This window comes from Hesperophylax consimilis, chromosome 19, assembly GCF_061612785.1.
Source record: "Hesperophylax consimilis isolate HC1 chromosome 19, BYU_Hcon_1.0, whole genome shotgun sequence".
Classification (NCBI taxonomy): Eukaryota; Metazoa; Arthropoda; class Insecta; order Trichoptera; family Limnephilidae; genus Hesperophylax; species Hesperophylax consimilis.
Genome location: NC_142854.1, coordinates 27,308,674 through 27,332,755, shown reverse-complemented (window position 1 = coordinate 27,332,755; position 24,082 = coordinate 27,308,674). Strand labels below are relative to the sequence as shown.

The following is a 24,082-nucleotide window of genomic DNA, read 5'->3' as shown; positions in this document are numbered from 1 at the left end:
TGGTTCTGATATCTTATTTAGCAGGCGGTTGGAATAATGTAGACAGCAATATTGAGGTTCCCACCTTATTTATTGTACAATCGGTCTCAATAATATCGAAAGCTAAACGCTATATCTACGAGTAACCTAATAGTTTACTATCTAGTGCCATCTATGGGTAAGCTCTTACACTAATATCAAGGATACTTTTGAACAAATATATTTAACCGCTTCTGACTGAGCTGACGGCACATCAATCAAATGATCGAATCTCTTTTTTAAATAACCCGATTCTTTAGTATTGAAACAGTTTGGGATAATACCTACCATAATTTCCCATCATATACGATGTTTACTATGATCGTTCTTTTAGTGTAACAGGCCCTCTCATCTGGAATAGACTTCCCTCAGCTCTTACTAATCTCCAGAATTTGGCTGAATTTAAACGGGCTTTAAAAACAAAATTATTTAAAAAATCTTACCATTCATAAATTTTAGCTTCTTTTCAATATTTTATAATAAGCCATATTCTAAAACTTCCGGTAATTGTTTGGTTTCGATTGTCTCCTTATTGCACCTTTTTAAAGTGTGTGCTCAGAAAATTCTCATTTCTGAGCATAAACTGTCTCCTGTTTTATATTATGTTTTAGTTTTAATATTCGTGTTTTGTCCTATCCTGCTGTTATTGTTATTCTAAGTTTTGTCATCACGTTGTATAAACAGTGTATTTAATGTTATAATATTAGATCTGTATTTGGGTAAGGCACACTGTAGGAATAATTTTAAGAACCACTAATACTGAATTACCATTTTTTTTAAAGTTTGTTATACGAGTAGTTAAGCGCACTTGAAGTGAAATGACACTAAACTGCGCTATACAAATGCCATGTTATTATTATTATTATTTTACCTACTATCCATTTCCTTTAAAACAGCCTTACCCACATTGGAAAGAAGAAGATGATTTGTTGCATTGTAAATTGTCGCAAGTCAGTACATTCGCATTCGTGTCGCTGTGGCAAGCAGTTGCAATCGTTGTGTCGTCGTGAATTGGAGTCGTATATTCACATTCTTTGTTCTCTGTTTTGCAAATTATCATCCCGTTTTGGAGGAAATTCACCCTGTGTACAGTGCCAGTTCGTCTGAGCCATACTGCAGGGGTTCATGGGAATTCAAGGTAGGCTGTTTCCATCATTCCACATTTTCCGTAATTTTCAAACCCAATTGAATGAGCTTTATATTTTCGCATCCTTGTTAATTTGGTTTACAGTCCATTCCGTGTAATAGAATACGGTACACCGATCGATCATTGGAGGTTCTAAATCGGGTTAAAATGATCGGGTATTTCACGATCGACCCAGGACTCTTTATAGTCTTGCATATCGCACCTGTTTTCCCTGATTTTACCTTTAACATTTGCAATAATAATCTACCAACAAACTGCAATACATATTGCACTTCCCACGTCCTTCCAGTAGTTTATATTCTCAGATGCAGCGATGTGCAATCGTCATCCATAACTACAATCTTGCAGTTAACCATAACAGTCAGGTTAAGAAATGCGATTCCTGCAGCGCTAACTGAAGTTTGAATGTAAACTTATTTTGTGAATTTGCGTGGTTTGTTGATGAAACCAGTTCGCCCATGGGTTTTCAAGTATTTTACAATCCTGATTTAAATGTTTTACTTTATACTATGCACAAAATTGCATTACAGAGTTTCATTATGTCTCAACGTTTAAAATTTACAGTCCATAACTTGTAGAGTATAACATAAAACGAAATTACCAAAGAAAATACTTCGTTAATTATATTTTCAGATAAATTTTCACATATGAACTCACAAGATTCTATGTAATTTTATTTACTTAATCACTATCATAGAATAAAAAAGAACAGAAGAAATTCAATGTGGGCGTGTTTTATGATCCAAAAGTCAGACCATTCTTCGCTTAAATGCCAAATTCAGTAATTGGGTCTCTCAGTATAAATTCAAAATCAAATGAAGTGATGATGTATGATGTCAGGTAGTGTAATAGAAACAGAGAATGCAATGTTGATTGGCTGTCTCGATCTAATTATCAAAATGAACTATTTATTTTAATTTATTGAATTCATGTTCTCCGTGACACGGTAATGCACCAATATATTACATATAACATGAGCATCTCCTGTCCCCATCCCATCTTCCTCTGCCTCTTGCCCTTTCCTATTCCTTCTTCCTTCTAATATATTTATATGATTTTTTTTCCTTTTTGTTAATTTCATTTTCAGTTAATGGTTATAACCAATTACAATTTTGTATTATATCATATCAACCAACATTAGCATAAGAAACTATTTTGGCTTACCTCATATTTAACCTCTTGTATAACTCATCCTGTATAAAATTGCCGTTTGTTTCTTACAATAAATAAATAAATAAATATTACGGATCGGTGACAGTTATACTATTCTGTGACATATTTCAAAAGATAGTTGAGGAACTGACTGTAAGTGACGTTGAAAATGTCGATTGTCAATGCAGAATCGTTAAGCAGTTGAGTCGCTCTGTTGATTGGCAAGTTCAGATAGACAGAAGTCTTCGCTTTCTGAGTAAGAAAAATTTCATGGGATCTTTCACGAGTATACTTGTTAGGAATATATAAGTTAATTTCTTTTAATAGATGTCAGTGGTGACATTGGTTTCCACTCAAATCTACATGGAAGGCATTTCAACTTGGGAGGCAGGCATTTCAACATCCGCCATAGGCCATCTCAAGTAGTTCGCTATGTTTGAGGACCTAGTAGGGGTGCTGAGTTCATGGGGTGAGGTTTGTCCGGAACTTGCCGATAGATGCGTCTGCCCACCAACTGCGTGGCAGGCCAGATTGGGGTCTCCTTCAACCTGATTGGTTGAAGGAGAACTTATGGCCTCTCCAGAAGGACTCTCAGAACCTGCACCGTAGTGAGGGATCTCCAGATTTCTACTCATTCTTCATACCCTTTTCCTTCTCAGAACCTTCTCTCCTTCATTTCCTTAAAAGACTCCTCGCACTGCTGTGCCATAAGTACGAACGTTTCAAATTTGGCGTCGTTAGAGGAATGAAAAACTTTGTTCGCAAGTTAAAATAAGTCCATATTCTCAATGCATTTCTTTTGTATACCAATGATTGCGGGGAGTGCGTGCTGTAATAGATTTGAATTGTATCTTGCGACGTTTTCATTGGTTTTCTTTTCGAGTCGGTGTCAACCTTGCAATCAATGGTTTCCACCTTCGACGCCCTTTTCAGAGCAGATTTAAAGTGCCAAAAGTGGAGTGCAACTTCGCCCACGTTAAAGAAAGCAACGTGGGACATGAACACGAACTCGCATACCCTTCAAACTTCCTGTTTCGTATAGTGGGTGGGTCAGAGGGGAATATCTAGATCAGTGAGCCAGTCTAGGGCTTCATCCATCCAGCATCAATACATGTTCGGTAGTCTGCACCGTACCGCAATCACACATCGCCGACTCTTTTAGCCCCCACCTGCGCATCATGCACAGCGGCTGTGGGAGGACCTTATCCTGTTGATGACAGACAGAATCCAGGCTGTTTCTCAGTGGCAGCTGTGTTTACGAGGTGGGCATTTCTTACTGCCGATTGCCAGTCAAGTTTCCACCTATCTTCTGGAGTGAGAAGTAATCTAATGAGCCTCTTAAAACGAAATTAATGGATATCTGCCAGGAAGACTTGCTCTACACGAATTAGAGAGAAGTCCACAAGTAATACAAGCCAAAACGCTACCTTTTTCTAGGACAATTTCAAAACAGCCCATCAGGCTCGCACACCAACAGTTACAAATTTAGGAATATATATATATATATATATTGAGAGATTCCTTAAAAGAGATTAAGGCGATGCACTACGTCATGTAATATTTTAAATTGAGCCGCTATCAATAACAACCCTTACGTAGATGGCGATAAGGTTAAAATTCCCGCTTAACACCATCCGCCTGTTTTGATTTATGCAAGAAAAAAACATGGCCAAAAAGTGCCTTTTATTTTGTCGATGTTCAGGCATAAACATTAATTTTTTTTCGATCATTTTATAGATAACTTAATTTTCCACATTATAAAATAAAATCATAACAGTAAGTAGGAGATTTTGAACTTTAAAGCAGTTTTCACAGGCCCATATATTATTTATTTCTGGGCTTATAAACAGACTTATATAAAAAATACTCGATTATTTCAAAGGTAAACATATATTCTACTCGCAGTATTTAATTAAAGCATCTGAAACATTTCTAGGCGATTAAATTTTCAAACCAAATACACATGATTTTGCATTACTACGTATGGCATCGCCTTAAAAGAGATTAAACGCACTTTTCATGAACATACGAGTTTACCACTTCGTAGAGAACATTATATGTTTTATGTTTGTCTATTTTATATTATACTATACACACGGCGGTGTTCGGGGAACGATTTGGAATAAAGTTTGATGCTGTGAATTATAATGTAACTGTAAACTGGCTGCATTTTTAAGATGGAAATAATTATATTGTAAACACTTGAAAAAGTTTTTTTAAATATCTGTTTCACTTAATCTTGCCATGTTTTCCTGACTTCTTCTGCCTTTCAAACTACTCTCTAAACACTAATAAGAACAATCTTTGAAATATTCATCGAAATCGGTTCAGTCGTTACCCCGCCACGCGTTTCTGTGGCTTAGTCTGTTTGTGAATATAGAGAAAAAATAGCGCGTTTTGCTTTTACGTCCAACAGATAGCGCAGTTTTTTTTTAAAACATGCATTTACCTGTCACAGGTGATATCTATATAATATAGGTATATAAAAACACACGCATATTCGAGTGTAAAGTTGTGTCAAAATTTCAAAGCAATCTATGAAGAACTTTTGGAGATTTAAGATTTTGAACAAACGAACATTTGCATTATTATTTACTACACAGATTTCTTTTATTTTATGTTAAATTATTTTTCTAATCTTTGCCTAATGTTTTCTTTCTGCCTTCTTTTCTTTCATTGTGTGTGGAAGTCATAGACATATGAATATTAGTAGACCTGCCCTAAGTGATTAAAAGCGTATTATCCCCACTCCCCATACCGGTTCCATTGGAGCCAGCTGGGCTCGCGTATGGCCTCAAGTGAAATTTGAAAACGTGACGTCATCATTCTTGTGCGAACTATGGTCGAGGCATCATCGGTTCATTTTACGAAATAACACGGCAAAATGTTGACTTGTACTATGAAAACTTGTAAAAATAGATGTGAAAAAGAGAATAAACCCAATTGTCGTATTACATTCCATAAGTAAGCATTATTTTACTTTATTTTAAGCTTATTCACACCGTATTATATGGATCAGTTTTAGAAACATATACTATCACATCACAATGTAGCGATTCTCAAGTGTGCTCATCGTTGTTTACTGGGGTAAGTAAATTATGAAACATTTGTAAAAGTGTCTTAACTAAATATTCTGAAACTAACTACGACTCTGCAAACAGAAGAAATTTACTTTGCCGAATTTGGACTTCGCAAATTAGTTCATAACGTGGCGAGTAATTTGCGCTCCCATGTAAAAATGTCTATTCATTCAAAAGCAGATTTTACTTTTAAGAACTAAATGGTGATATTATAATGCGAGATGCCTATTTACTGTCAGATTGATTTATTGACGAATCACAGTCAGCTTAACCCCCTTCGTTCTTCAACAGTTGATTTTACCCCTCGCCATTATCTTCTCGTCTATTAATTCCTATGTTTGTGGTGGAAGTCTTTATTGTAAAGTAGTTTGTCTTTAAAGTAAGTTGTTAGTGATTAGTGAACAATTGTTTCATAAATTAGTTAATTTGCTTTTATCGAAATTCTTCCAAGAATAGACACTTGCTTAGCCTTTATTTCAGCATTTTCTTCAAAAGATATCTTTAAGGCGAAGCTTAATGCCATTTTTTTTATTAATCTTTTTATAACGAATCGGTTTACATTATGATTACCAAAAAATATGTTTAGATAGATTGAAGGTTGTATGAACGCGTAAAGGAAACAATTTAAAAAAAATAAAGTATTATAGCTAAGATTATCTGTGACAGTTTCACTTGATTAACTTTTTTTCTTTCTTATTAAATTATCTACAAAGTAAATAAAAACCAGTTTTGTGCTTGAAATCGAACGTTTCTAGACTCCGTTTGTCAAGCGATTTTAATACCTATTACCTACAATATAGAGTATATAACATTTGAAATAGTGCCACTAACAATAACACTCCTTATGTAGATTGCGATAAGGTTGAAATTCCCGCTTAACAACAGCTATATGTTTTGATTTATGTAAGAAGTAAACACCACCATAAAGTGTGTTTTATTTTATTTTGCGATGTTCAGACACAATCATTTAAATGTTTTAATGTCATAATTTGCCACTAGAATTTAATTTGCCACTTTATTCAATAAAACCATAACCGAAAATTGGTTCGTAAGTAGGAGATTTTGAACTTTAAAGCAGTTATTATATGACATGATATTTTATTTTTTTCTTGGCTTATAAAATGACTACGTCCCTTCAAAAGTCAAGATTTGTTCTAATCGCAGTGTTTAATTAAAGAATGTAAAATTTATAAGTGATCTAAATATTAATTATCAAACCAAAAATACGACATGATGCGTAGTGCTTCGCCTTAAGTCTACAATTGTTCCCAAGTACTTTTTCTTATCAATGTAATATATCATTTAAAGGGGTGACAGATTATCTTTTAAGTTCATGGCGTTTTATATAACTCCATATTGCTCGCCATAAAATCCCATACAGACCTTTCACACCTAAAAAGATGAAGTGTTACAAGTGTAGGCGTGGAGACGATATGCGCTGAGATCTGCCAGCCAGGTTATATTTGAAAATTATGCGACCATAACAATTTACGGAGCGCCGTAATTACGCGGATATCATCTGTCAAAGTGACAGATCCCATACAAAAAAATGATATTCCGCGGCAGTCCCCCAATTGATTTGACCCATGAAGATTATAACGTAGTGTGTCAATACGTACATGCCACCCTCAATTTATGCGCGCATAAAATAGCATAATGTGTCTAAGGCCTAAAGAAAGACGAGAGATCCTGGATTCGATTCCTAGTTGTGACCGATATATTTTTATTTTCTTGTTCTGTTTCATGTTTCGTTCTGATTTATTAGTATTATCTTCTTCTGCAATGGTAAATTGATTTAATTATAGCATTGATGGTAGTCTCTCTGTGCATTACAGAGTTTATAAATCGAATAATAAGTAGAGATATTGGGTAAAGAATGTACCGATAAAAAGCATAGGAGTTTGATAAACCATTGCGGAAAGATCAAAGTACAATGTTCTTATATGGTGGTAACTGGTAACTTCCTATGAACTGAGAACGGGCTCGTCCGGTTCAATCGAGTGGACAAATAAAGCAACGATGATCCGACCTACCAGTGCACTGCTCAAAGGCCTGTATTTCAAAACCATACCTTTAGTTGTGGTCAATGGCAGTTTGTGGTCTTTTTCACTGAAGGTTCAGAATATCAAAAGAAAATAATATATTTCCATACCTATTTCATCAAATTTTAAACACTACAATAATAATCATAGCTAAAAAGAATAAATGCAACCTTTTTTACACTCTCCCCATACATGAATGAGGCCCTGAGGAAAATAATTTCCCTTGGGGTCTATGTCATCTTTGAAGGTCTTTTTTAAGGAAAGGATGGAGAGGAAGTTCCGGGAAGGTAAAGGGTATGAGGTTTGGGTAGGAATCTAGGGTTTCAGTGAGTCCAGGAGTGACGGACATATGAATTAATCTCTCCGGAAGGTCGAGAGAACAGTAGGAGAGGTAGAAAGGTCTCCCAAACCAGCCTAAATGCAACTGCTTTCTAGTTGAAAGCCAAAACCAAACTAGAGAAAGGGCAACACAATATTGCATTACTACCGACATAAGATTATTAAGACATAATCTTTTTTACTAGAGATTTACAAATGCCATTCAAAGCAAACGATTTGAGAAATGCAGGGTCAAGAAAATAAAATTTTATTACCATCTGCATGTGAGAAAAATCCATGTAGTCCAAAGTTCAGCTGCCGGCGCAGACGGTGATGGCTCGACAAACTCCGGAGGTCACGTGGCATCAAACTTTTTGTATCGCGGCGCACAATGATCGTCTTGTTTTTGCGTAAGTTATAATATTTCACCGTCAGGGGGGATTATAATAATAATAACATGGCATTTATATAGCGCGGTTTAGTGTCATTTCACTTCAAGTGCGCTTAACTACTCGTATAACAAACTTAAAAAAATTTTAATTCAGTATTAGTGGTTCTTAAAATTATTCATACAGTGTGCCTTGCACAATACAGATCCAATATTATAACACTAAATACACTGTTTATACAAAGTGATGACCAAAGAATAAAAAAAAACAGCAGGACAGGACAAAACACGAATATTAAAACTAAAACATAATATAAAACAGGAGGCAGTTTGTGCTCAGAAATGAGAATTTTCTGAGCAGACACTTTAAAAAGGTACAATAAGGAGATAACCGAAACCAAACAATTACCGGAAGATTTAGAATATGGCTTATTATAAAATATTGAAAAGAAATTAAAATTTATGAATGGTAAGATTTTTTAAATAATTTTGTGTTGTTTTATATGAAGTATTTTGTGCTGATTCTATAACGCACAACAATAGAATATCTTTGACCGTATTTTTCGATCGCATGGATTTTAAAGGCGGAATTTGAATGGCGCGCTGTTGATTTTATTATTTTTTTTTTTTTAAATTTATTATTATTTTAAAAATACAAAGTAGAGCAGTTTATTTAATGTAACTGAAATAGTATTAAGTATCTGATTGTGTTGAGTTTCTTTTTGTAACTTTGGCTTTCTAAAGTCTGTGTTGAGACTGATTATCCTGGCTGATTATTGCAAACGGGTTTCCCGTCTGGTCCGATGCGTTGGTGTCACTCTTTATTTCCTCGCCTACATCTGAGGGAGCTATGGAAAAACCTAACTAACATTATATATATATAATATTGTGGATTTAATGAGAACCATTTTTTGACGTCTTAATTGTTTTCACTGATCGTATCGGTGCACAACTGGTAGACAAGCCAAACGCATTACCGACGTGCGTCTCCGCATGAGATCGGGTCGCTTTTCCGATTTGTTCGGCTGTGAATTTCCTGCGCCTTATAACACGGATTATGATTAGGTTCACTACTCGTAACTCTCTTATGATTACATATTAATCATTTATTTATATAAATAAATTCTTTTCTTTTGATCGCCCGCAAAACTAGCAGTCCACAATGGAGTGCTGGTACCTACCCTGATGTATAGAAGTGAGGCCTGAAACTGGCAGAGGAAGGATTAAAGTAGACTGAATGCTGTAGAAATGAGATCCCTGAGATGTATGTGTGGTAAGACCATGTATGATCGTGTGAGAAATGTGGAGATCCGCGAAGAGTGCAAGGCTGATGTAAGCGTAATGAGTAAGATTATGAAAGGGACGCTTAGATGGTTTGGGTATGTAGAGCAAAGAGAGGAGTGTAATGAGAATACGTAACGCAAATTTGAATGTTAGCAGAAGTCGGGGACGCCCCAGGAAGACATGAAACTTCTTTACCTTCCTCTTCCCCATGGGAAAGAAGATCCATCTTCTTCCCCTCAATATACCCCGATTGATGATGCCATAATCTCACTGGCTCCAGACGGTTTTGACTCTTTTGCGGTTTAACATATAAAATAAAAAAGCTCTCGGATTCCACTACTTAATACTAGAAGTCGGGATTTATATCAGTGAGGAAATTCTGGGACTAACTACTATACGTATTCCTCTCTGCCCAGAATACTTAATGGAAGGAAATACTTATACCAAGTCGGTGGACATTTTCAATTTATCACTAAACAAATACAAAATGTTGTATAGTTATTAAATATGTATAGTTACTATTTGTTTATTTATTCATCAATAAAATGGTACATTACCACAGACATATGAATATATAGACTAGAAATTAAAGATGAGGGGTAAAATCAACTGTTGAAGAACGAAGGGGGTAAAGCTGACTGTGATTCGTCAATAAATCAATCTGACAGTATATAGGCATCTCGCATTATAATATCACCATTTAGTTCTTAAAAGTAAAATCTGCTTTTGAATGAATAGACATTTTTACATGGGAGCGCAAATTACTCGCCACGTTATGAACAAATTTGTGAAGTCCAAATTCGGCAAAATAAATTTCTTCTATTTTCAGAGTAGAATATTTCGTTTATGTATTTAGTTAAGACACTTTTATAAATGTTCATAATTTACTTCCCAGCAACCAACCAGCTTTGTGTTTCGCGTCCAGACATATCTCGATGTGATAGTATATGTTTCTACAACTGATCCATATTATACGATGTGAATATGCTTAAAATAAAGTAAAATAATGCTTATATATGGAATGTAATACGACAATTGGGTTTATTCTCTTTTTCACATCTATTTTTACAATTTTTCATACCACAAGCCACCATTTTGCCGTGTTATTTCGTAAAATGAACCGATGATGCCTCGACCATAGTTCGCACAAGAATGATGACGTCACGTTTTCTAAATTCACTTGAGGCCATACGCGAGCACAGCCGGCTCCAATGGAACCGGTATGGGGAGTGGGGAATAATACGCTTTTAATCACTTAGGGCAGGTCTACTAATATTCATATGTCTATGTACATTACAATAGAATCCCCCGCTACTCATCTCACTAGGGAATTACTGTGTCGAAATGAACAGCAACACAAACATATTTAATCAAATAAGTAAAGTACATAATACATACATAGATGAATTATATCGAATATTGGCTTTCTAAGGTGATTTATGACAGAAGCCAAGATATGGGTTATCCAAAATCACCACTCTCAGCTAGTATGGAATTTCCGACCATTTTCTTGAATAGATTTAACAAACCTATAGTTTTATATTTTCACTGAGCATATTATAAAGCAACGGAGCTTTATAATTATAATAAAAACTCCTTTGTCCAAAGGATGTTCTGGTATTCACCGGCTGACATTAAAGAAGAACCCAATCTAGTGTTACGCACTTGGCAGTATCAATGTTGTTGAAAAATGTCAGAGCCTGTATTATGTACAACTGCCATACTGACATCATTTTACTTTCACTACATAATAACTGTGAGGAATACAAAAAAAACTTTTCTTATACATCATTTTTAAATTTGATTTTGTGACAAGAACCCCAACATACAACATTATATGAAAGCATTGATTGAACAAGCGCATAGTATACAGTTTTTAATGTAACTATGTCCAATATATTTCTTAGACTCTTGAAGATGTAGGCTAGCTTTCTCATTTTGTTTGTTAATACAGTAATATGATTGTTCTATTTTAGATTTCTATCAATTATTAAGCCATATTTGATATTGTCTACTCTTTCCAAAGGTTGCCAATTACAGTTTAGTATGTAAAATCCCCTAAAAAGGACGTCATTCATGACTCCATTGCCCTGGTGATGGACCAGTGTATGCTGTCAGTGACGGAGATAACTTCTATTTTGAAATCAACAATTCCTTTGACACAGTGGGCTGTGAAATAAATCCTCTTGCATTTTGTCCAGTCCGCGTTGCACAATGATGGCCAGTTGAGAATGCAACAAGCAACAATAAGCAATCTGAATTCTTTCTGAAAGGCTTTAATCCGTTTCTGTCCGGTGCGGGCAAACTGGTTTCGAGCCCGAGCTTTCCGCGTAGGAGGCAGGCGCATAGACTACTCGACCAGAGAACCCACGCGAAATTACGATCTCATTTTGAAGCTTTGGTATACTTAAATATGCAGTCGGTTGGGGGGTTTATATATGTTCGTGACACCAGTACAAGACATATCTGAATATTTTATCTTTGAAGAAGATGATAATTATAATAATTCTAAACGACACGTGAAGCAGAAAAGATTGAAGCGATGACCTATGTCTAACCGGAACAACACTCTAACCACTGAGCTACTGAGACCTAATTAATAGTTCAGGGGTTAAAGTTTTATTCCGCTAAGATAGAGACCGTTTTTCTTTCTGTGTCTTTTTTGAATTTCATATTTCGTTTACATTTTGTTAATATTATCGTGTATAACCTCAATAATTTATTCCAACAAATTTAATTAATATATAATATAATTTATATTAATATATATTAATTATTACTAAAGTTATAATAATAATTTCACTAAAGTTTTAGCGATAATAATTACTACGTACTATTAAAATGTTCACTAAACTTGTTGAACATAATCACAATAAATATACAAGCTAAAAGCCATGCATGACGCCTCGATGGAAACCCGTCGCATTTGAAATCTTAGATCAGAGGTTCCCAAAGTAGTCTATATGGACCCCCAGGGGTCGATATCGGCTTTCTGGGGGTCTATGCCAGCGAGAAAAAAATTTGGCGGTCCACGAGATTCAAATGGGGGTACATACGAGCGGACCCCCATTTACCTCAACTCAATATTTAGGAGATTCGTAAATGACACAATACACCTAACAGAAATAACACAGTTTATGTAATACTAATAATAGACAGAGAAATTACTTATTTGTTTTTTTTTTGTTTATATATCGTAAAGTTGTTTATTGAGGTATATCATACTATGTTCTTTTTTGTCAGAATTAATATATTGAACCAAAACATTGCACATTGGAAGCCGCGAAGTTGGGGAACTTGTTTTTGAAAAACGTCCACGGTAATAATGACGTTCAACATTTAGAAGTACTTCACACAGACTTCAAATCTAAGTTTGAGGACATTTTGACTGTGGAAATGGAATGTTGAAGAATCGGATATCATATGACAAGAAGAACTGATCGGAATAAGCGCTAACAAAGAACTTAAGAGTCAGTTCTGTAGGGCCAGCTACAGAAAGAAATTCCCGTTGCTTATCCTGCTCCATTTTCATTTGGTGTAATACCTCACAAGGGCGCCCCTGTCGGCACAATGCAAAAACAGAGGAACTATATCGCCACCCGGTTGTAGGGCAGGCAAGGGAAGGGAATCTTTTCATGAAAAAAATAAATGATTATCACATGGGACGTTAATAGTTCTAGGAAACTTCAATATTCGACAGGCAGGGGGTCTACTGAAAAAAAATATTTGGCAAGTGGTCTACGGGGCAAAAAAGTTTGGGAACTCTGACTTAGATACTAATCATATAATTATCATAGTATACAACTGCTTACTATGGAAAAATCGCAAGTGCGTCCCACTGTTGAATTTGGCGACCACCTCTGGCTTGGAGCCCTAAATACTCGTAAAAACCTTTTGATGCAGAAACGGGCGGTCCGTTTGATAGATTCCCCTAACTTAACAAACGGATTGCTATCTTTGGAGTTGGTGGGAATTCTGTCTTTGTTCTATTGGTATTTCAATGGAATTTGCTCCAAGTTACTAGCCATTCTTCATTCGGCATCGACGCATAGTCGGGAAACACGCCAAACGCGCGCCCAACATTTTGACACGAGAACGGGTCATTTCTCCGACTTTTTCAGTTCAACGGCCCGGCTTTGGAACGATTTACAGTCCTTTGTTACAATATGTGTCTCTTCAAGGCACACTTACACTACTTTCTCACCTGAAAATGACTTTCCACACTGCATCCCCAAAAATGACAATAATTTCCTTCAGGGCATTTCTTGCTGCTTTTCCTTGCTGATACTCCCGTGAATATTGTGCTGTACCTAGGTATTAAATTTATCTAGTCTGTCCTCGTTTTCACCCGACACCCACATTGTGTTAAAGTTATTTGACTATTATTCCGTCATCCCAATATCAAACTTAACGAGTGTTTTTTTTGTTTACAGACAAGCCAACAAGGCGGCTGCACAAGCGGCCGCTGGTACTGCCATTCCCTTACCTAGAAGAGCGAGACCGCTGCCACCAACACCAGGTTTGTACTTAGCCACAAATCTACTTTATTCGAGGGGTCGCTGAAAAAAAATATACTTCAAAGATTGAGAACCACTGATCTAATCTAACCAAACCCAACAGCGTTAGGCCATTCTTCCACAGGGATACGCAAGTATCCGATACTCGACGATTTAAGTATGTTGCCGACAACCGCTGTACATCTCCGCGGAGGTTCGTACATAAGCACATGTTGTCGAAATTTTGTAAACTCGTCGGCGACGCGAGTCTCCCGCGACCATCCGCGCGAGGTTGTCGGCAGTCAAGTCGTCGAGAATTTAAATATGGCGTAACTTGTGTCAGATATTTTGTAACAATACGTGTAATTAGTTCCATTTAAGGATCAAAAAACAAAGAAAACAAAAATCAACCCGATAAAAACAAAGTATTTTTTACTATTACACATCAATTCTAAAATGTCTATTAATTTTTTTTTACATTGTTCTGACGGAGGATATCTTCTATCTTCCTTCCCGTGGACTGGAATCAACTCCGCCAACAACATCGCCAAATGCCGATCGGGTAGGATCGACATTTATTTAGCACATTAAATGCTGTAATGTCATCCGATTTCAGAGAAATCCGTATATGTCCACGTGTGTGTACGTGATTGCCACCAAAATCTGATAGAATGAATTTTCACAACAACGTATCTATCTGAAGAGTTTCAACTCGATCGGATGTCGGGAAATGGTTTAATTTCCATTTCCAAGATTTGTATTTATTCACAAAATAGTTAAATTCGTATTTAAAAATGACAACTACGGTAACTGTTTGGTTGTGAGTGAGGTTGTTATGAAATCCTAGTTTAGAAGTTTCGAAAATTATTCATGAATGACTGTTCACAACAATTTGTTTGTGACGTGAGTACACAACATGAGTATCGAAGACTTGCGTGTCCCTGTAGAAGAATGGCCTAACTTTTTTTATTAATTGATTTGTCCGGTACAATATATGCTCTATGTGTTAGGTTAGGTTAGGTTAGGTTCAGCATTAAGTAGTATTTTAGTACTGTCGCTGTCAAAAACTGCACGGCGAAATACGAGTATTGCGAATCTCTTCAATTTATTGGCAATCCGGTTAAAAACAGGATTTCAGACCATTTTGCTAGTAAATTTTTAGTAAATTCTTAATATATCGGAACACGTGTTCACGAATGTGCATTTGCCGTGATAATATGTAATGACTAAATGCGAAAATATTAGGATTTTCATGAACACCTGTTTCGACATCGTTATTTTTTTATTTGAGACACAAGCAGGACATTTAAAGTACATTCTTGCGGTCAGTATAAAATAAATTTACATACAAATATAAATGTCTATATTATTATATTAATTCATTCGTTAAGGTCTGCAATCCCGTTTTTAACCAGATTACAAATAATTTAAAGAGATTCTAAATAAATTAAATTAATTATTAATTTAAAAATATATTATAATAATTTTTCTCCTTGTGCAGTTTTAATTTTTTTTTGTATTTAACACATGATTATATTTTTTGTCCGTACCAAGTTATCAGTCTTCATTCGTTTACCAAAATCAACAAACAGTAAACTACAGATCACGGAGGAAGGGAGAGAAGATGGTAATGCGATCATTTCCTACGAGATTTTCGTCGCCAACTTCGGAGACTGAAGCCTTTGGTGCAGGGAGAGGGGGAGGGGGGGATTCAAATTGACACGCCCATTCCTCGCGGTTCACTTACCAAGTGTTATTCAAATTAGCAATAGATTCTAGTTAAAACATGAATATAATTAAAACTTTGAATAAAACTGGTTGTAAAGTGCAACCAGTAACAATATAAATAACTATCTAATTTATACAATCATATTTAACAAACCAGGTGATGAACACTAGATAAAAGCAAGCCAGGCACTGTACACTAGATAAAAACGAGCAAAGCGTTGTACACTAGATAAAAAAAACAAGCCAGGCGATGTACACTAGATAAAAACAAGCCAGGCGATGTACACCACATAAAAACAAGCCAGGCGATATACACTAGATTAAAAACAAGCCAGGCGATGTACACCAGATAAAAACAATCCAGGCGATGTACATTAGATAAAAACTTGCGTTTTAATGTTTATTTAATTTTACAAGCCAGGCGATGTACACTAGATAAAAACAAGCCAGGCGATATACACTAGATTAAAACAAGCTAGGCGATGTACACTAGATAAAAACAATCCAGGCGATGTACAATAGATAAAAACTTGCGTTTTAATGTTTATTTGATTTTACAAGCCAGGCGATGTACACTAGATAAAACAAGCCAGGCGATGTACACTAGATAAAAAAAGCCAGGCGATATACACTAGATTAAAAACAAGCTAGGCGATGTACACTAGATAAAAACAAGCCAGGTACAATAATACAATAGATAAAAACTTGCGTTTTAATGTTTATTTGATTTTACAAGCCAGGCGATGTACACTAGATAAAAACAAGCCAGGCGATATACACTAGATTAAAAATAAGCTAGGCGATGTACACTAGATAAAAACAAGCCAGGCGATGTACAATAGATAAAAACTTGTTTTTTAATGTTTTTTTATTTCAAAAGCCAGGCGATGTACACTAGATAAAAACAAGCCAGGCGATATACACTAGATTAAAAACAAGCTAGGCGATGTACACTAGATAAAAACAAGCCAGGCGATGTACACCAGATAAAAACAAGCCAGGCGATGTACAATAGATAAAAACTTGCGTTTTAATGTTAGTTTGATTTATTTATGTAAATGTGGCAGGAGGCATCTAGTGAAATTAAAAGAAACAATGAAATCAACATCGCGTACAGACCCTTTGGAATAACAATGTTCCATCTAACAAGCCAAAGCTATGCGACTATGACCTCTAAAGTAACTTTCTTCAAATTGCATAGCTATAACATTGTTTGGAGGATTGTGATTATCGCCAATTTAAATGGTTTGTTTTCTGAATGATTCTGTGGTTCTCCAATCTGCAGAATCCAAGGTTGCGTGATTACTCTCGATGTGTAAAAATGAGAATTCGGATATTTCCAATTTAGTTTTTATTTTAACAAAACTCACGTTACAATAATTTTATGAACAAAACAGATCGCGTACGCTAGAGGAGATTTAGGGCTAAACCGACGGCTAGACCGCTGGAGACAGAATAAATTATTTGCCGCGCGAGGTATCACGCGTAGGCTTACGGTGATACCAGTCTCACGTGAATTTAGGTAAAAGTAATGTTGTCATTATTTTCGGTATATGTAAACTCCCTATAATTTACCCTACAATTGCTTTACACAGGAGGCTGCTACGACAGAACGCGTCAAAAACACATGGCATAAACGCGAATAAAAATACTTTCACGTGAAAAGTAATGCCATCCCTAGTTGTGAAATTTTTTCTTATGGTTTTTCAAAATTTTATACTACATTTCATCGTTGAAATATAACAATAGCACTATACAGGGTGTATCGGCACGTACCCGACAAACTTTAACCAGCTATTCCTTAGCACATTTGGAGTAAAAAATGTGATGGGCACTTTGCTGTCCGGTAACATTTTTTTTTAATAAAAAATTTACTATTCATATTTTCACCACATGTCACCAATGTTTTATCCTTTGTCAAAGTTTGAAAACCCGTCTGGCAATATTTTGTTCGAGTTTCGTTGAATAATGTACGTACGCACCTACGTTGGCGCGCTTTTACAATCACAACGAAATGGCACGGCTCCATTCGTCTCATTTTTAACACTCATTATTTAGTGTGTACGAAAGAGCGAGGACACTTTTTGACACACTTGCTAATAACAGCTGTTGAACACGAGAAACAATGCAAATGACAGTGACGGAGTGTGGATTTTTTATTTATTTTTTGTTTTTAATGGAAAAAATGTTACCGGACAGCAAAGCGCCCATTACATTTTTTACTCCAAATGTGCTGAGGAATAGCTGGTTAAAGTTTGTCGGGTACGTGCCGATACACCTGTATAATGGTTTAGTAAGCCACGCCAAATTGAGCCTGGTTGAGTTTGTTCGATGTTATGTGCCCAGTTGCCCTAGTGCCATCTCCTCTACCTTCTCTCTTCCATGCTGCAAATACAAGGTCTTTATTTTATTACAACACGATCCACTTAGCTGAAGACCTCAAATCTTTTTTGACAGGGAGGTCTTTCAAATGTTAAGAGATACTCAAACAGCATCTAAGTTATTATTTATCAAAGAGCCCAATGACGCGATTTGTCTAATTGATCTCTGAACAGCAATGTGAATGCATGCAATACAGGCACTTGAAACTTGAAAATAACTAAGTGTCAGTAATGGACGTTACCACATGGCCATTGGTAAATTATAGACGAATATTTTTATGAATTTACATGTATTAATAATTTACACAACGTACAGAAGGTTAACATAAAAAATTACAAATAATAAATAGCATTTTTTTTTATTAAATTGTGTTACGAGTATTTCACTTAAAATAATATATAGTTTACTTGCGGCACGTTCCAGAATGTAAGATACTATCAGTATCGCCCTGGTGTAAGACCACCATTCAGAATTGAAATGTGGCTTGAAATGGCTTTGGCCATGTTTTGTGACCAGATCTGAATAGCTAGGTACTTTTCAACCTTCCTCTTCCCGTCTCCTTCCCCTCCCCACTGCCTTCAGCCTCACATACCCCAATTGGGGATGCCATAGTCTCACTGGCTCCAGACGGTTGGGAATCTTGAGAAATTCACATAAAAATTAAAATACAAAAATTCGTAAAATTAAACAATAACTTTTAAAAACGACAACAACAACAACAACACCAAAAACAAGAGAAAGTAAAGTATGGGTCAAGTGAAAACGAGAGATTCAAGAAATTTAGTAATTTTCGAGAGACTATCGCTAAATAAGTTTGAATTAAATAATTTATTAACTTGTTAATGGTAGATATTATAGACAGCCCTGATTTATTAAGTCTAATTACCTTCCATATACCTTTAAGAACTAGTCGATCCAAAACTCTTTTTAATTGCAATAAAAATAACAGGACTGAGTCATTTATATACTCGCTTGTACCTAGATTGCATGCAGTTGGCAATGTTACAAGAAGGCTATAATAACATACCTCAGTAATAATAACAATTAATTTTAGGATAATACCACTCTTCTGTATTGATTACTGTTTCACTAAATTGTTATGTTCATATTTTCAAATGTTTGTAAAAGCTCTTATGGGCGTATTAGAAATAAATAAAAAATAGAAATATTACATATTATACTGTCAACACATTCGCACAAGAGGTTGGGAGAAGGTTAAGTTGGTTATTTGAAAAGGAATATGGAAAGTTTCAGGGTTTCTTGCTAGATGGTAATTGATATTGATTTAGATTGTTGCCAAGAGGGAAGATTCTACGTTATTTATTATTTTGATATAGTCAATAATAAATGTATTTTTAAATACATAATATTTTTTGGTTTTACTGAGGAATGAAGCTTCCTCCCCAGGGAGTGGCTCTAAACGTTTAAAACTGTGAACTTTTAAATTGCCTTTAAAAAAATGTTTCACTGATTGAACTTTCCTCCTCAGGGACTAGTGTCACCAAAGCTAACACCTAAATTCTAATTGCATAGTACCGATATTTATTTCGTATATTAACTTACGTAAATTTGTATTAATCTACTATTATATTTAATGTCATCCAATTTTAGAAAAAATGCATGTGTACGTGCGTGTGTAAGTGCCAGCAAAATGAATTGTCATCGGCAACGAGTATATCTGTCGAGATTCAGCTCGATCGGATGTCGGTGAAGTGATTTAGTTTCCACTTAATTCATTCATTCAATCAAGAAAACAAAATCGAAATCTAAATAGATTTATTTAAAAACAGAAAATTAAATCAAATGTTAGGGTTAAGATATAACTTGGAAAATAACCCTTGCGAATCCGGGTATGTCAGATATCAGTGCTTGTAAAATATGTATTTATTTATGAGCATATCCAATTACAACATGTAACATTACACAAAGTTCATACATGGAGAGATGTTACTACGTAGGAAAATTAAAAAAAATTACAGCTGTGACAAAAATAGGGCACAAAAACAATAAAAATAATGACAAGTCAAGACAGGAATAAGTTTTTTTATAGAGTTCAAGACTGCTGCCTCACCAATACAAAGTATTACTTACGTAATGATAAGGAGTAATATTTAAGACTTACACCAAAAACTTCAAGGTCCTGACTTGAGTTGAAAAGTCTGGCCATTGTGGACATTGGTGAATGGTTTCCATAATTAGTGGAGTGTTGATTGAGGAAAAGCAATTCACTATTTCTGAGTCTATAGGAAAGGATATTGCAAGGCATAAGATGCAACAAAGTTGAGTCAATCATACTGTTAATAATTTTGAAAATACAGACAAGATCAAAGTCCTTCCCACGGTTTTGTAAAGAAGAAAGGGTTTAATTTTGCTTCAAGTTCATCGTACGAGTAAAAAATATCTTCCATCATTGTAGATAAAACATCAAATCTTTTCAAAGAGTCATGCACTGTTCTGTAGTCGCGAACCTTACATTTTACAAAGGATTTTTCTTCGCAATATTGCTAAGTGTAAGCTCAGGTCTTTGACTCGCTCAACTCTCTCAAACCTTTTTCTCTGGCATCCCTCGTAAAATTTACGACTATATCTCCCACAGGCAGAGAAATATAATTCACTGACCTCTGAATGCAGTTTGTACAAAAAGAAATACAAAAACATGTAGCTCGAAGGACAGAAATAAAATATCCCAGAAAGACCATTCAACACATTGTATCGATTCCTGAGACAACTTTACATCATAACGTCATTTTATGAAAAAAATCCTTGAAATGAAATTGAAATTGGAAATAATGTCGAAATAGGTACCGGCTACCTGTTTTGATGTTAATTATTCGGAATCGCTGGACAAGGATTATATGAAACATTTTTAAATAAAACCTTCTGATTTACCTTAATTACTATAAAAGGAATCTGACTGCATTTGGGATATTTTTAATTTTAGCATTTTAATTTTTAATTACGTAAATCGAAAATTCACTTTCGTTGTATGGGATGACAGCTGGAATGGTTTCTGTTGATAAAATTTTCTTTTGTTGGTATTCCTGATACGAGTGGCTAGATTTTTTACCATATGAAAATACTTGGTAGGTACTATTTTAGCCAAACTCGGTTATAGTATATACTTATAGGTTAGGTTGGATTATTATTAGGATATAGGTTAGGTTAGGTTGGATGATTATATATTAGGTTGGTTTATTATTAGGATTTAGGTTAGGTAAGGTTAGATTTGATATTATAGGCTAGGTTAGGTTGGATTATTATAGGTTAGGTTAGGTTAGGTTAGGTTGGATTATTATAGGTTAGGTTGGTTTATTATTAGGATATAGGTAAGGTTAGGTTAGATTGGATATTATAGGTTAGGTTAGGTTGGATTATTATTAGGACATAGGTTAGGTTAGGTTAGGTTGGATTATTATCGGTTAGGTTAGGTATTTTGGGTTATTAAAGGTTAGGTTAGGTTGGATTATTATAGGTTAGGTTAGGATATAGGTTAGGTTAGGTTAGGATTTAGGTTAGGTTAGTTTAGGTTTGATTATTATAGGTTAGGTTATTTTAGTTTAGGTTAAATTAAACAATAATTATAATAATACCTAAATATAAATAATTTAAGTTTTTTAAGTAACATAAAAATATTTTATTTTTCGAGTTTGGCCAAAACAGTACCTAACTAGAATTTGCATTTAGAAATGATTCAAATTCTAGCCACTCATATCAGGAATAACAACAAGAGAAAATTTCATCAACAGAAATCATTCCAGCTGTCATCCCATACAACGAAAGTGAATTTTCGATTTACGTAATTAAAAATTAAAATGCTAAAATTAAAAATATCCCAAATGCAGTCAGATTCCTTTTATAGTAATTAAGTTAAATCAGAAGGTTTTATTAAAAAATATATCGTATAATCCGTGTCCAACGATTCCGAATATTTACCGTTTTGATTTATTGAAAAAAAATGACAAAAAGCTTGTCTTATTTTATTCGATGGTCTCTTCTACGAATCCGGAGGTCTCGGGTTCAAGTCCCTGCGTGTGCAATAAATTTGATTTGATTTATTAATTTAAAAAGATATATATGTCACATCGCAACACCTCTGCCATAGTTCACCACGATTGGTTCGCTACGTTTGGTGACTTGGCAGGGGTGACCGAGTTCATGGGGTGAGGGTTTTCTAGATCTTTTTACCTCTCCACCAGCTAGGTCAAACGAATTTGTCTGGACACATTGACCCGCAGATTCCTATCCACCCCTCATACATTTTTCCTTCCTTGATCTTCCTCTCCTTCTTTTCCTTAAAAAACCCTCCACACAGCATCCCAAAGATCCTGTGTGAAGCTAATGATAAAAAAAATATATATACAAATAAAATATAATTGTGGCACGTTCAAGAGTGTTAGATACTTTCAGCATCGCCCTGGTGAAAGAGACGTTGCTTGAAATGGCTTTAGCCGTGTTTGGTAATCAGATCTGAATAGCCTGAATAGTAATTCCCTCCCACTACCTTCAGCCTCACCTCGTATGCCAATTGGGGATTTCACTGTCTCAATGACTCCAGAGGGTTGGAAGCAGTTGGGACTGACATGCAGTATTTACATAATAAATAAATAAAAAGAAAAATTATTTTCTGAAGGTTTCAACAAGGATTCATTTTAGTCCCTACTTTATTTTCTCTATCCAAAAGCAATATTACTTTATTAATCATGGTAAACTAAACTACATCACCACTTAAATGAAGAAGTAAATGTTTTCTAGTATTGTCCTTCACCCAATAATGGGGAATCTTGTCAGTTTTATTGTTTTCGTTCCGTTCTCCCCCCAAATGTGTATCTAATATTTAAGCCGTGCTTGCATTTCACCAAACATCTGCTGAGCTTGTTTCATTGCATATATTTATAATGCAGTAAATGTAGCCATCTGCCGGTTATTTCAGAGTCACGGGTCGTTGCTTCGTACTTCCTACCTATGCCATAAATGCTAAAATACATAATAACGGCTGCAGTTCAAAGAGTAATGATTTTGCATCGCATTATGGAGATTCAGGTGCATCTGAAAATTCTAAGTTGATATGGGCTTATAGTAAAACAGTAATCAAAATGAAAATTTGCAGGTTATATAGCAGGACTTATCTCACAGACTATCTGAACATGGATTCCTGATTTTATTAGCTTTTTTTTAGCTACATACCAAAAATGTGTATATTCTTGGTATACCTTATATTGTAGGTAATAGGCATTAAAATCGCTAGAAACTTTCGATTTCAAGCACAAAACTGGTTTTTATTTATTTTGTAAATAATTTTATAAGAAAGCAAAAAAGTTAATCAAGTGAAACTGTCACAAATAATCTTAGCTATAATACTGTATTTTTTAAAGTTGTTTCCTTTACGCGTTCATACATTTTTATTGAAAAAAAAAATTTAGTAGTTTACATTTATATTTTTTATTGAGTAATTTATTTTGTTATTTGTATTCTACTCAAGCGAAGCGATAGGAAAACCTTCAATTTATCTACAGCATATTTTTGGTATTCATAATGAACACCAATTCGTTATAAAGATTAATCAAAATAGTGATTTGGCATTAAGCTTCGCCTTAAGAGTCGAAATTGTAATTTCATTTATGATTAACAAAATTACACAGGCGTGAATATCACGTACACACACCGATAATTACACACAGACGGAAATATACAAAAATTAAGTAAAAATGTGGTTAGCATTTTTGGCAACATTTTTCAAGTTTGATATTAAAATTTTATTAATCAGAAATATTAATGTTTATTTTAAATGCATACACTGGAAAGATAATTTTATGCAGTATCTAAAAAAGTATTTTTTTTACCTAAAATTAAAACATAAGATGTATATAGCGCATTTAAAATACACAGAAAACATTACAAACTGAACAAAAAGTATTGAAAATTGATTAAATATTTTTATAATAATGTTACAGTTTCGACAAAAGCAGCTTTAATATCATTGTAACTTCAATTTGCAATAAAATGTTTTTTAAGACTAATGCACTCTGCATGCATTATGCATTGATAAA

The 24,082-nt window shown here is 34.8% G+C and overlaps 1 protein-coding gene across 6 annotated transcripts in view; it reads left to right on the top strand.

Moving 5' to 3' along the window:
* The window catches only part of sick (sickie), a 478,256-nt gene that overhangs the window by 277,622 nt on the left and 176,552 nt on the right, over window positions 1-24,082 (top strand). For 3 of the 6 annotated variants that reach the window (XM_089643461.1, XM_089643464.1, XM_089643465.1), the window contains one exon: window positions 13,863-13,948. In XM_089643461.1, the coding sequence (XP_089499587.1) occupies window positions 13,863-13,948 (86 nt within the window). Of the gene's footprint in view, window positions 1-13,844; window positions 13,949-24,082 lie in introns of all 6 variants that reach the window. The other 3 variants (XM_089643463.1, XM_089643462.1, XM_089643460.1) reach the window with 1 other exon arrangement.